Source organism: Apis florea, unplaced genomic scaffold (genome assembly GCF_048593485.1).
Source record: "Apis florea isolate Af1SG1 unplaced genomic scaffold, ASM4859348v1 contig_3036_pilon, whole genome shotgun sequence".
Lineage (NCBI taxonomy): Eukaryota > Metazoa > Arthropoda > Insecta > Hymenoptera > Apidae > Apis > Apis florea.
The window spans coordinates 1,143,471-1,155,803 of NW_028256694.1; the positions used below are offsets into that span (position 1 = coordinate 1,143,471).

At 21.3% G+C, this 12,333-nt stretch overlaps 4 protein-coding genes across 14 annotated transcripts in view; 2 read left to right on the top strand and 2 right to left on the bottom strand.

The window, feature by feature from the left end:
- Positions 1-5,546, bottom strand: CaMKI (Calcium/calmodulin-dependent protein kinase I). Of its 3 annotated transcripts, XM_086908012.1 has the most exons (9): positions 5,077-5,546; positions 3,956-4,090; positions 3,789-3,863; positions 3,354-3,616; positions 1,865-2,005; positions 1,692-1,735; positions 1,268-1,404; positions 713-750; positions 1-608 (listed from the first exon to the last, which is right to left on the bottom strand). In XM_086908012.1, the coding sequence occupies exons 1-9, from the start codon at positions 5,184-5,186 to the stop codon at positions 184-186; spliced, it is 1,368 nt and encodes a 455-aa protein (XP_086764138.1). In that variant the 5' UTR covers positions 5,187-5,546; the 3' UTR covers positions 1-183. The 3 variants fall into 3 exon arrangements, with proteins under 3 accessions (XP_086764138.1, XP_031776007.1, XP_003699018.1); XM_031920147.2 differs by lacking the exon at positions 1,692-1,735 and having other exon boundaries at positions 1,268-1,394; XM_003698970.4 differs by lacking the exon at positions 1,692-1,735 and having other exon boundaries at positions 1-569; positions 663-750; positions 1,268-1,394.
- On the top strand, positions 5,473-7,954 carry Nse1 (SMC5-SMC6 complex component Non-SMC element 1). The gene is made up of 7 exons (XM_031920148.2): positions 5,473-5,618; positions 6,528-6,638; positions 6,741-6,882; positions 7,133-7,328; positions 7,407-7,520; positions 7,599-7,722; positions 7,818-7,954. The coding sequence occupies exons 2-7, from the start codon at positions 6,539-6,541 to the stop codon at positions 7,898-7,900; spliced, it is 759 nt and encodes a 252-aa protein (XP_031776008.1). The 5' UTR covers positions 5,473-5,618; positions 6,528-6,538; the 3' UTR covers positions 7,901-7,954.
- Positions 7,634-12,333, bottom strand: part of LOC100865845 (coiled-coil domain-containing protein 174) — an 8,462-nt gene continuing 3,762 nt past the window's right edge. For 2 of the 9 annotated variants that reach the window (XM_086908011.1, XM_086908010.1), the window contains exons 2-3: positions 11,148-11,204; positions 7,634-9,746 (exon numbers count right to left, since the gene is read on the bottom strand). In XM_086908011.1, coding sequence (XP_086764137.1) covers positions 8,293-9,576 — 1,284 coding nt within the window. In that variant the 5' untranslated portion in view covers positions 9,577-9,746; positions 11,148-11,204 and the 3' untranslated portion in view covers positions 7,634-8,292. Of the gene's footprint in view, positions 9,817-9,978; positions 10,198-11,147; positions 11,205-11,279; positions 11,517-12,333 lie in introns of those variants that run through there. The other 7 variants (XM_086908007.1, XM_086908004.1, XM_086908008.1 and 4 more) reach the window with 7 other exon arrangements.
- The window catches only part of LOC100865970 (uncharacterized), a 2,822-nt gene continuing 1,876 nt past the window's right edge, over positions 11,388-12,333 (top strand). The window contains exons 1-2 of the mRNA XM_003698945.4: positions 11,388-11,626; positions 11,724-12,190. Coding sequence (XP_003698993.3) covers positions 11,749-12,190 — 442 coding nt within the window. The 5' untranslated portion in view covers positions 11,388-11,626; positions 11,724-11,748. The remainder of the gene's footprint in view (positions 11,627-11,723; positions 12,191-12,333) is intronic.

The window sequence follows — 12,333 nt, forward strand, 5'->3', positions numbered from 1 at the left end:
TTATATATATGAGCATTCGTGTGTACTTTTGTAATATACATACAATCGGTGGCACCATATCACAGGAGACCACAATGAAGCAAGTTAGCTGGAATCTATACAAGTTCTTACCAGAATTAGAATAATATTCGGCAAGAAAATAACCAATCCGACAGTTTCTCATTAGAAGAAACTTAGTATGACTCAACTTTTCTTATACTTTCTTTGCTTTCTAAGATACGATATATTCGTTTGAAATAGAGTAGACAGAGCAGTGCGTGTGCTACCCCACAGCTTGAAGCGTTTGTTGCGTAAGTATAATGGTGAACTTGGAGTGATTGGAATGGGAATAGGATTCGAGGCCACCAAGCTTGACATTGACAATGGTGACTCGCGTATTTCCTTCAATTGTGATTGGTTGGAGAGTCCATTGATCTGGATTGATGACTGGGGTTGGATTGCGATTGATCGGGGTATGGCATGAGATTGCCGCTGGAGGGGCCTGTTGATCCTGGGCCCTGTTGCTGTTGGCCGCTGTTGAGCGCCAACCGTTGCATTTGACGTATAACCGTGGCTGCGTGATAGGCTTGCTGCAACCATGAGAGAAGAGGAAGACTTTCCTACGGAGCCTGGCGAGCAAACACATACAATCAGCAGTTTGATAATCATATAATCATACTAACCTTCCACCTTGATTTGGCGAAATTTTTTTTAAGTTGTTCCGATACAGTACCATGGATATTTTTATTGCTAGCTGCATTGCCGGATATCCTGAAAAATATCAATTTCACGATACTATATTAGATATGAAAAATGATTAAATACAATTTATTCCTTTTTATATTTTTTATTAGCTACATTTATTAATTATTTATATTGTATTTATTTTTATAATGTTAAAATATTTATTTATATGTAAAAATTATTAAAGATTTTAATGAGAGTTATAAAAATTTTATTTTTAATTTAAAATGAACTTTATTATTATATACATTCAATCCATATATAATTTAATAATTAATTTTGTAAAAGAATAAATTCATATTAATACATAATGACATTAATATAATTTTTTTACTTACTTAATTAATACCTATTTTATTATTAATAATATAAATTATTTCCTGTAATATTTTCATTACTTAAATTTAAAAATGTAACTATTTGAAATTTAAAAATATATTTAAAACATATTTAAAATATTACAAATACTTTAATGGGGAAGATACAATAATTTTAAATGATAAAAAAAGTTATATACGATATCTGAATGCAATAATGATCTTACCAAGGATGTGCAAGGGCTTGTTTGCAAGTATAACGCTCTTCGACATTGACGCACATCAATTTGTGAATAAAATCCTTTGCAGAGTCACTGATATCGTCCCAGTACGGTGAATCAAATTCAAATTCACCTATAACAGTCTGGTTAGCTTCTTGGTATAGAACAAATGATTTTATTATGATTTACTTGCTTTTTGTATAAATTATTTTATTTGGAAAAAATATTATTAGATTCACATTATAATTGACTAAAATGACATTTCATTTTTATCATTATCACACATTATCATTTTTTTATTTAGAAATATTATTATTAGATATTATACTGATGTTATTATATGATGAATTAAACTTTTAATCTTAATTTTTGAAAATTAAACAATTAATGACTTCCAAGTGTGGACACACACAAAAGATTATTTACTTACTACACTAGCATGTATATAACAGCATACTAAAACTAGAATAGTACCTTAAAAATGAAAATTTTAAGTTAATGGACAGCTGCATGTGTTTGTCAAGCTTAAAAATAGTACTAGTGCAATCATAGGACAATCCTCTCAAATTCTAAAAAAATTTGACCTTAAAATAGTTTTGTTACCTTTTAAAATTTGTGCAAACAGATTCGCATCGTTTTCATCATAAAATGGGGGATAGCCACATAATAAAATATAAGAAATGACTCCTATACTCCATACATCCACAGCTTTTCCATAGGGTTTTTGTGCTAAGACTTCTGGAGCTATAAATAAAAAAAATATATATTTAAATTTTATAAAAAAAATTAAATCATATATAAAATACTGTAATATATTAAATTAGTTTTTTAGTTAAAGTAATTTTTCTTGAAAATAATAAGTTTAAAAAAAATAATAAAGAGAAAAATTTTAATATTTTTTATGGTGAACGTAATAATGTGTAATAAATTTTACATATTTGTAATATTATTCAAAAGATAAAAGTGAAAAACTTCAATTTTTTTAAATGAAATGATATAAATTTATTTATATTACATAAAATTATGCAAGATGATTTCAAATATATTCCATATTAGGCTCAAAAGATTAAAAAAGATAAATAAAATAAATGAATGTTTCTTAATATTATATTTACTAATATATTAATAATGATTATATTTGAAATTATTAACAAGAATACATTTTTGTGTTCTTAATAATTGTGTTCTTCATAAATTATTCTCAATATTCTTTACTAATATTATTCTAGTTATGAATTAATATACTTTTTTTGAATTGTAATCACTTAACACAAATCCTTTAAAGATGTATTATACTAAAAAAAATCCAATAATAATAAATCTGAAAAACATGGAAATCATTTTATACATCCAAAGATTCCAAACATATTGAACATTTCATCCAAAACATTTTTTACAGATCTACAATTATAAGAAAAATTTTTATCTTGTTAAAAATAGATATCATTTATAAGTGACAATGGAAGTGACATATGTATGTACCTTATCAATACAATATATTAGTAAATATAATTCGAATTTTTTTTTATTCATTCTGACCTTGTTTGATTTTGAAGGTCATAATATATATATTACATGTTTGAATTTGTCTTAATATGAAATTTTATATATTTCATTTAAAAAACTTACTTTTCTTTCTTGAATAACATTTAAAAAATATAAAAAAGTTGTATATATTATCATATTCATTATAAGAAGCAATAAAATTTTTTTCTGTCAAAAATTTTTTAAGAAAAATGATTGATTCAATATATCGCAAATATGCTATAATAAATAAATCTATATAGAGTATTAATATATTTAGATATTTTATTTATTAGATATTTTCAAAATCAATTTAGAAACTAAAATAAACACAAACATACAAAAAATATCAGTTAAACAATTTATTTATCAATATACTTATTTATTAAATTATAAATAATTTAAATTTACATTAAATAAAGTAAAATAGTTAAATTGTTAATAACTTAATAAGTTTCAATCAATATTTTTGTATACTATTGTATTTGTTATAAAATTGACTCTCCAAAATGTCCTAGATGTACTATATATTATTCTATATATGTAGATTAATAAAATTAAATCATACCAACATATCCTGGTGTACCACAAGCAGTTGCCATAATACCAGAATCTTCCATTTTTGATAGGCCAAAATCACTAATCATGATCTTACTATCTTCATCTGGATTATAATATAAAAGATTTTCGGGTTTAAGATCCCTATGTACTACACCTTGGTCATGCATATAATCCACAGCTTCTAAAACTTGTCTTATTAAACCTGAGGCATCTTTCTCTGTATAGGAACCTTTTTCAACAATTCTATCAAACAATTCTCCACCGGTCACTCTAATATAAGAGAAAAAATATTAGATATATATATTTAGATATATATTAGATATACATTATATATAATATATAAATAATAACTTATAAATATTTAAAAAAATAATATTTCATAAATATTTATATTTAATATATTTAATATATTTAATAAAATATATTTAATTTAACTACTTACAATTCCATAACTAAATAAACTTTATGTTTATCTTCAAATGTTTCCAATAACTGAACAATATTAGGATGTGTTAACCTAGAAAAATATAATTATAAATAAAATAAATATAAAATTATTAATATTGAAAAAAAACTAAATAAATTTATTCAAGAAAATTAAAAATATACCTTCGTAAAACTCTAATTTCATTTTCTAAAGAATCTTCTTTTCCTTTTAATGCTTTTTTATCAATAATTTTCACAGCAAACATTTGTCCAGGTTTTTCTTTACTTTCTGCCAAACGTACTTCAGAAAAAGCACCTCTATACAAACAAATATGAACAAATAAATTAAAATATCATGTCATCAAATATCAACTAATAATGCAATAAGACTTATGCAGGTATTTATATTTTTATTTATTGTTGCATTATATAATATATACATTTATTATCCAGTTATAATTAATTATAATTAACTTTGCTCATATTACTTGAATCATATTAAAATAAGAATTCTAATAGATTTTTAATGAATATATCATAATATCAGTTAAATACTTTGAATTTGTAATATTATTATTAAGTCTATGAATGTAAATTTATAAAGATTATTTATAAACAAATAAAAATGAAGTTTATATAATTTAAATAAGAGTATTTAAAAATTAATAGTTACAATATTTGTTTCTAATTAGAAGTACTTTTTTTTCTAAATATTAAAAATATATAATAACACAAATTAAGTTAATTAAAAATTATTAAAAAAATTATTAAGTTAATTAAAAATTAAATTTTCTTTATAAATAGAACAAATATAAATTATATTGTCGTGCTTATTTTATTGTATATTTATAATTTAAATTCTAATTTAAACAAAATAAAAGTATACAAAATTTAAAATTACATATATGAGAAATATACATGCATATGAGAATAGTTAAATTGTGATAATAGATAAATTGTGTTACTAATATAAAAATATTAGTAATTATTAAATATCACAAAATGAATCTATTTTTTATGAAAAAAAAAGTATTAAAAATAAGCTGCTCAAAAATTTGTATATAAATATCTTGATAATATTAAAAAAATTAGTTCTATTAATTTTTTATATAAATTTTAATAAATTATATAAATACATAATGTTTAACATAAAATTTATAATTAATCATGTTATTAATCAAAAGATTACTTAAAATTTAATTTAAATATAAAGAATAAATATAAAAATATAAAAATCTCATGCAAATGATTCTATTATTTTTTTATATGTAATTTGTATCGATATACATATATAATATACATACGTTCCAAGTAATTCCTTTAGGATGTATTTGTCCTCAACAGACGGCGATTTATCATCTTTTCCATCTTTTTTAATCTTCTTGTTTGAATCTTTTTTACCGAAGAGTGGCATCTTCGGATTATATTATTATAATAATTTCCACACACTTAATTTCAAATTCCTAAATCTTCTATAATAATTTTAACAGGTTATGCGCTTGTTAATCAAATATTCACACAAAAAGATATAAAGAAAAACTTCAACGTCTATAGTTTCTGATCAGTCGGCAGTGATAATAAAGAAAAAGAAATCGTCGTCAAACACTTCGTAAAATCATCGTTTTAAAGCAGTGTATGATCATGAACTCTCGACCTTTTTGTACGAAACGATAGCAGATAGCCCTACACTACGATGTTCCACTCTACGCTTATCCGTGGACCGAGTTTGACACGTATTCGCGCACTATTCTGCTACTGAAACGTTCTATTCCGCGTATCAGGCTCAGGGTCGCGGCCTCGCGCCCTCGCGATACAACTTGTACTATGCAGCAGATAGTTCTGATGTGTACATACTAATTCTATATTCTTTCATTTTTAATCCATTTATCATATGATGATATTTCCTTTGTCGTTTTTAATAAATAGATGTTAATATTGGAATAAATCATGTTCAACCCTTAACTCCACATCTTTCATTCATTGTTTTTCTCATAATATTCTTATAATATTCTCTAATATTTTCATGTTTTAACTGATCATAGTCCTATATTTATTTCATTCATCGAAGATAATACAATAAAATGCAGTATAATGCAACAATAATTCTCAGTTTAAATAAATAATTTTTAATAAATAAATAATAAATATAAAATTAAATAATAAATAAAAATTTTATATAACAATTGTTTAATTTTATGAAAATTATTTACTTGTTCTTCTTATTTTATAATTATGTTTTTTTCTGAAAGAAATTATTTTCTTTTGATATAATTTGAGAAACATTGAGAAATATGTTTCAAAATTATTTTTTCATTTTATTCATTATATTTATATTATTTTATTATATTATTTTATATTTTGTATTCATAAAAAATAATAAAGATATGCTTTTTTGTGAATTAAAAAAGAATACTATGAAATCGCAAAAATAAAAAGTATCTTTTAATAGTACCATCATAAGTACATGCAAAATTTTTTGTTCCTAGCATATATATATACTTACATATGGTAATTTTTTAAATATATATATTAAATTCTGGTAAATGATCGAAGATGATAATGTTAATATTATAATAATAATAATATTAGTAATAATAATAATAATAATAATAATATATTAAATTAATGAAAATATTTATTAAAATTTTATAGTGATTTACTTAAAAAATATTGTTATTTTAACAATAATAAGCAATTAATAATTTAAAAAATAAAATAACATATTTTGATAATTTTATTTACATATATTTATCAGAAAAATAAAACATGGTTTATAGCAATAACCACAAAATAATTTTACAAATACTTATGAATGAAGGTTTTTTAAATGAAAATAAAGCAAAAGAATTCGTTATCAAATTATTTAGTAAGTAAATTCTTATTTAATTTTAAATAATTTCGTATATATATTTTTATATTTATTTAAAATACCTTTCATATATATTATAAATGAAATTGTATATTTCAGATGATGATAAAGTATCAATAATAATAAATCAAATAAATGAGCAATTACAACCTTTAAATATGTTAATTAAAAAAGCATGGTGTGAAATTACAGGCCAAATATATTGGATTTTAATAAGCACTATATTTGATGAAATAACCAGGTATTTGATGTTAAAATAACATTAATATTATATTTATTTTTACATATTTTATAAATTTTTATAAAAAATTATAATTATTTAATTTGTTAAAAACATTTTTTTTTAATTTATCTAGAATTTATAATGAATAGATATTTAGATATAGAATTTATAAATAAATAAATTGATATTTTTATTTTACTTTTTTACTTATAGTAATAGTAATAGTGTCTATAAAAATATTTATATTTAATTACTAAATTTTTTTTAGATTTCAATCTGAATTTTCAAAAGATCAACTAACTTTATTAAGAACTATATTTTCTGAAATTATAACATCAAATAATGGATGTATACAAAGTACAATATGTTTAAATTTATGTTCTTTGCCAGATATAAAAATATCAAAAGCAAAAGCTGAAGAATTTCTTAATGATGTAGTTAATAAAAAATGGTTGGCTTATAAGGTACAAATAAAACATTAATATATTATTCTTTAATTAATTAGTATTGTTTTATTGATATTATGATTTTGATATTTATAGGATGGTTATTATTATATGGGTGTAAGAAGTATAACAGAATTAATGCCATACTTTAAAGCTACTTATGAAAATAATTTAAATATTTGTAATCTTTGCAAACAAATAATTTTTCATGTATGTTATTAATTATTATTAATTATTAAATATGTAATTATATAAGATTTCTTACTAATATTTATTTTTATTAATTAGGGTAAAAAATGTAATAATTGTGAAACTTCTTTTCATTTATATTGTTTAAAGAAATTTATTATGATTTATAATTCCATAAAGTGTTCTAATTGCAATACAGTGATTTCAGATATTGATTTATCTGGTAATATTATTTTTTTATGAATGAAATTAATGAATTCTTATATACTTTTTATAAATAAAATTAATATTTATATTTATTTATACATTTATTTATAGGTGTATCAGATGACTGTGATCTAGTAGAAGAAAGTATGGATAAAATAAAATTATCTAATAAAAAATTCTTAAGAAAAAATTGAGTATAATTAAACTGTAAAACATTTTTTATAAATAAATTTTATTATCATAAATAATTCTATTATAATGTTTTAATCATGTATCATCTTTTTTATGAAGAAACACAAATATAAATTTCCTATTTGAATAAGGATATTGAACATTGTTTTTTTATATTTAATTTCAATTTATAATAATAAAATCGCTTACAAAATTGCATTTTGAAATAAATACTGACATGTTAAAAATGTTACTCTTAATAATTGTTTTCCATATTTTACATTTAAAATATGATCTTTTATAAGTCAAATTGCATATTTTTTAGCATAAAAAGAGTGATATATGATAATGTCTACATATACATTATTACAATCATATATATTTAAACATATTATAAGTATATTTTATAAATATCTCAAGTGTTTTGACTTTTTTCAAATTTTTCTCTCAAATATTTAAGACCAGCTGCTATACTTGCTTCGTCTATATTTCTATTTGGTATCATCTGATTCTGTAATATATTATTGGATTCTTGTTGTTTAAGATGAACTTGTTGAGTAAAACTATTTTGATTTGCTGTTTTAGTTAAATTATTATGCTCAATATTAGGATCATTTATAATTAAATTAGGAGGAAGTGGTATATTATAAGTATCTATATTTACTTTATTATTAATTTTTGTATTGTTCTGAATATTCATTTCACATGGATGAAATTCCTCATCATTATGAATTCTTAATGCTACATTAATATTTTCAGAATTTAAATAACCAGCACTTTTGAAATTTTCATATACTGGTCCAAATTCATTAACCCTAATTTTTCTACATTTATGAATCCATTCTTCCTGAGACATTTCATACCAATGAGTTCTTTTTCCTAGAAATTCTCCTAAAACTTTTATTTTATTTTCTTTTTCTAATTCTTTATTTATTTCTATATTTTGATTTTCATTACTTTCTTTTTCTTTGACTTCAATCAAATTCTTTTCTGCAATATGTATATTATCTGATGTATTTTGATTAGATTCATTATTTTTTTTTCTGAATTCTTCTTCTACTGCATCTATTGGTAATCCTGCTCTAATACGCTGTCTAATTTTAGCTGCTTTTAATCTATTATATTCCATTTTTTCCTTTAATTCTTTTAATTCTTTTATTTCCTTTTGTTTTCTTTCTGTTTCCTTCCTTAAATTGAATAAATTCTCCTGTTGCTTGATTCTCTCTTCTTCATCTTGTGAAAATGCATAATAACCAACACCATGAGTTCTAGCTTCATCAAATAAAATATCTTGATAATGTATATTTACTTTGTCAGTTAGTTTTTTTGTTTGTTCTTCCCATTTTCTTCTCATAATTTCTATTTCAGGTTCTTTTTCTTCTTGAGCATAGTTTTGTTCGATAATATTATTTGTTTTTGGATCAATTCCTTTTTTATTTATTATTTGTTGTTTTATTAATTGATCTTTTTCTTGCATTAAACACAAATCTTCACGTAAACATTTTCTTGTACGACCAAAACAGTCTTCATATTCTACCCAGTCATCTTCATTTTCTAATATTGCATCATTTTCTTCATCTTTTTGTAATAATTCTTCTTCAGATTCATCTGATTTATTTGTGAAATCAACAAGAAAATTTTCATTGGTAGTTTTAGATTTTTTTAATTGGTCATACAACCTTGCCTTTGCTGCTAACATTAATTTTGACTTTTTATGAGTATCAATATCCTCAATATATTCTGATTTTTTCAAATTTTCATTTTTATATTCAATTTTTGAAGATTTTTTCTTCTGTAATTTTGGAATATTGTAAATTGTTTCTGATTTCAATTTTGCTTCATTTACTTCATGTTGTTTTTTTAAAAGTTCTGCTTTTAAACCCACAAGAGATGAAAAATTTACATTAATCTTTTTTGTATTATTCATCATTGAATAAATCTGTTAAAATATCATCTATTAATGTAATTCAATTTCACTTAGAAAATAATACAAAATAATTTAAAAAAATCTCGATAATTTCACAATTTTTATGATTTGTATTTCTTATTTGAGTATAACATTGAGTGAAATATAAATTATAGGTTATAATAGATTACTAACATTTACTGTATTTGAGATATAAATTTTAATATCAAAATATATAATTATAATACATATGTGTGTGTGTATATTTATATTATATTATATGTATACGTATATATATATATTTATAATAATGTATTTTTAAAAAATCATAATTTCAAATAACATTTTATTTATAGGAAAAACAATGAACGAGATTTCAATACCAATATATCAAATCGTTAATTTATCTTAATCACATTATTTTTTGAATAAAAGAAAATCAAAATTCGCACTATATTATAATAATTAATTAAAGTTACATAAATATCATTTACATTATTTAAATAAATATTTTTATAAATGATTATAAATAATAATTTAATTGAAAAAATAAAAACAAAAAAATAATTCTTCTGTTATATAAAAAAAGAAAAAACTAGATAGATGCAATATTTATATTAATATTTTTCTTATAAATATAAATAAAAAATAAATTTAAATTTTATATATTCAAAATATAAAATTTTGTCATTAAATTTCGTATGTTCTAAAAATATTATTTTGAATATTATTACGTGTAACTTTACAATTATAATTTATAATATAATTTCTGTTTTTTATCATGCTTTTTAATATTTTTAATTTTAAATTTTTTAGTACTTTTTAATTTCTTTTTTTTTTATTATTTTATTATTTGATAATAAAAATCAAAATATATTCTACAAATATTTAGATAAAAATTGCAAATAATAATAACAATAAAATCATCTTTTTTAATGATTTAACTCATTTAAGTTTCTATTAGAAATATAATTTTAGTAACATAATAATTTTAAAAATTTAATTCGTATAGTATATTAGTATTTATTTAATATTTTTTTAATATTAATATATTTCTATATTAATTTTTATTATTTTTTTTATAATGATTTAATATATTAACTATAAAAATATAATTAATAAATAAAAATTAAAAACAATATATAAGATTTCATTCTTTTGTACATTATTTAAAATTACATTATAATATAATATTATATATAGAAAATTTTTTTAAAATAAATTTTTTAATTTTTATTTGTAATTAATTTTTTGTATTTAATTTTAATTTGCAATATTAAATTATAATACTATCAATATAAATATTAAAAGAAAACTTATTTAGAATTAAATAAAATAAATTAAAAAATATGAATGTTCTATACCTTTCGTGACACAGCAAATGTTTCTGACTTGAAGTATTAATTAATTATATAAATATCCTGCAAAATATTTAATTATACAATATTTAATTATACAAAAGACATTGATAAAAAATTAAAATTATTTAATTTTACATTAAAATAAAATATATTACACTATAATTACTAAAATTTTGAATTAATTGAAAGGATGTAAAACTATAAGTCCTTAGGCTCGATTCTTAAGTGATATAAAAAAATTTTATAAAATGATTTGTTTAATTAATTGTAAAGATCTGTAAGATATAATTGTATATATTTAAAAATTTCAGTTGTTGAAAATTTAATCCGTTGATATTCTGACGCCATTTGTCAATCCGAAAATCGATTGTCGATTATCAAATCTATTCCAAACTTGAAGCTGCCGATCTGCTACTATGTTAGTCATGTAACTTGCGAACACCAGTTAATGCAACGGACACGTTAATGCACGTTGTACACCGGTAAGTAATCGGTTGGTGTATTGAATCATTTATGAATCGTCTTTGAAACTCATTGTATGTTTAGAATCTAATAAAGCTGTATAAAATTTGTTTTTAGATAATTCTTGAAATCGTGGAATGATATGGCACCCCGTAAAGCTGCAAAACATTCAGATACAGAGGTTGTAGACAGAGCAGCGGAAGCCGGCGATGTGTCGCCTCCGAAAAGAAGAAAAGCCGTTGCAAAAAGTGTGAATAAAAACGATGAAGAGAAGCAAATTAGACTGCCAAGAGCTGCGAAATCTACGAAAATCGAGCAAATAGAAACCACAGATACAAGTTCAACCACAACTAAAAACACAAAAACAAAAACTAAGACATCATCGATTGCTAAAAATGCTTCGGCATCCGCAAAAACCAACTCTAAAGTCAAGTCTATGGTAAAGAAGAGTAAAGAAATGGAAGAAAAACTTAATACAAGTTCTGTGAATATAGATATTGCGAAAAATAGTGAAGAAACTGAAATGAAAAAGACACGTACTAAAACTACGATAAAAAAGGCGGGAATAGATATGGATGAAGAATGTACGTATTTAAAATTTCTTTATGACTTTTAGTATTATTGTTCGTATTTAACAAGTAATAATTTACGAAAACATAAACTCTTTTTTTATCAATATTTTACTATTTGTTTGATTTTTAATATAACATGATGATTATACAATAAT

What these genes read in the sequence shown, in the direction of transcription:
- Nse1 (XM_031920148.2), top strand. Translation starts at nt 6,539, where the DNA reads ATGGTTTATAGCAATAACCACAAAATAATTTTACAAATACTTATGAAT. An exon ending in ATATTTGATGAAATAACCAG is followed by an intron (nt 6,883 to 7,132) that starts GTATTTGATGTT and finishes AATTTTTTTTAG; the next exon opens with ATTTCAATCTGAATTTTCAA. An exon ending in AAAAATGGTTGGCTTATAAG is followed by an intron (nt 7,329 to 7,406) that starts GTACAAATAAAA and finishes TGATATTTATAG; the next exon opens with GATGGTTATTATTATATGGG.
- CaMKI (XM_086908012.1), bottom strand. Translation starts at nt 5,186, where the DNA reads ATGCCACTCTTCGGTAAAAAAGATTCAAACAAGAAGATTAAAAAAGAT. An exon ending in CTAAAGGAATTACTTGGAAC is followed by an intron (nt 4,091 to 5,076) that starts GTATGTATATTA and finishes TTGTTTGTATAG; the next exon opens with AGGTGCTTTTTCTGAAGTAC. An exon ending in GAAATTAGAGTTTTACGAAG is followed by an intron (nt 3,864 to 3,955) that starts GTATATTTTTAA and finishes ATATTTTTCTAG; the next exon opens with GTTAACACATCCTAATATTG.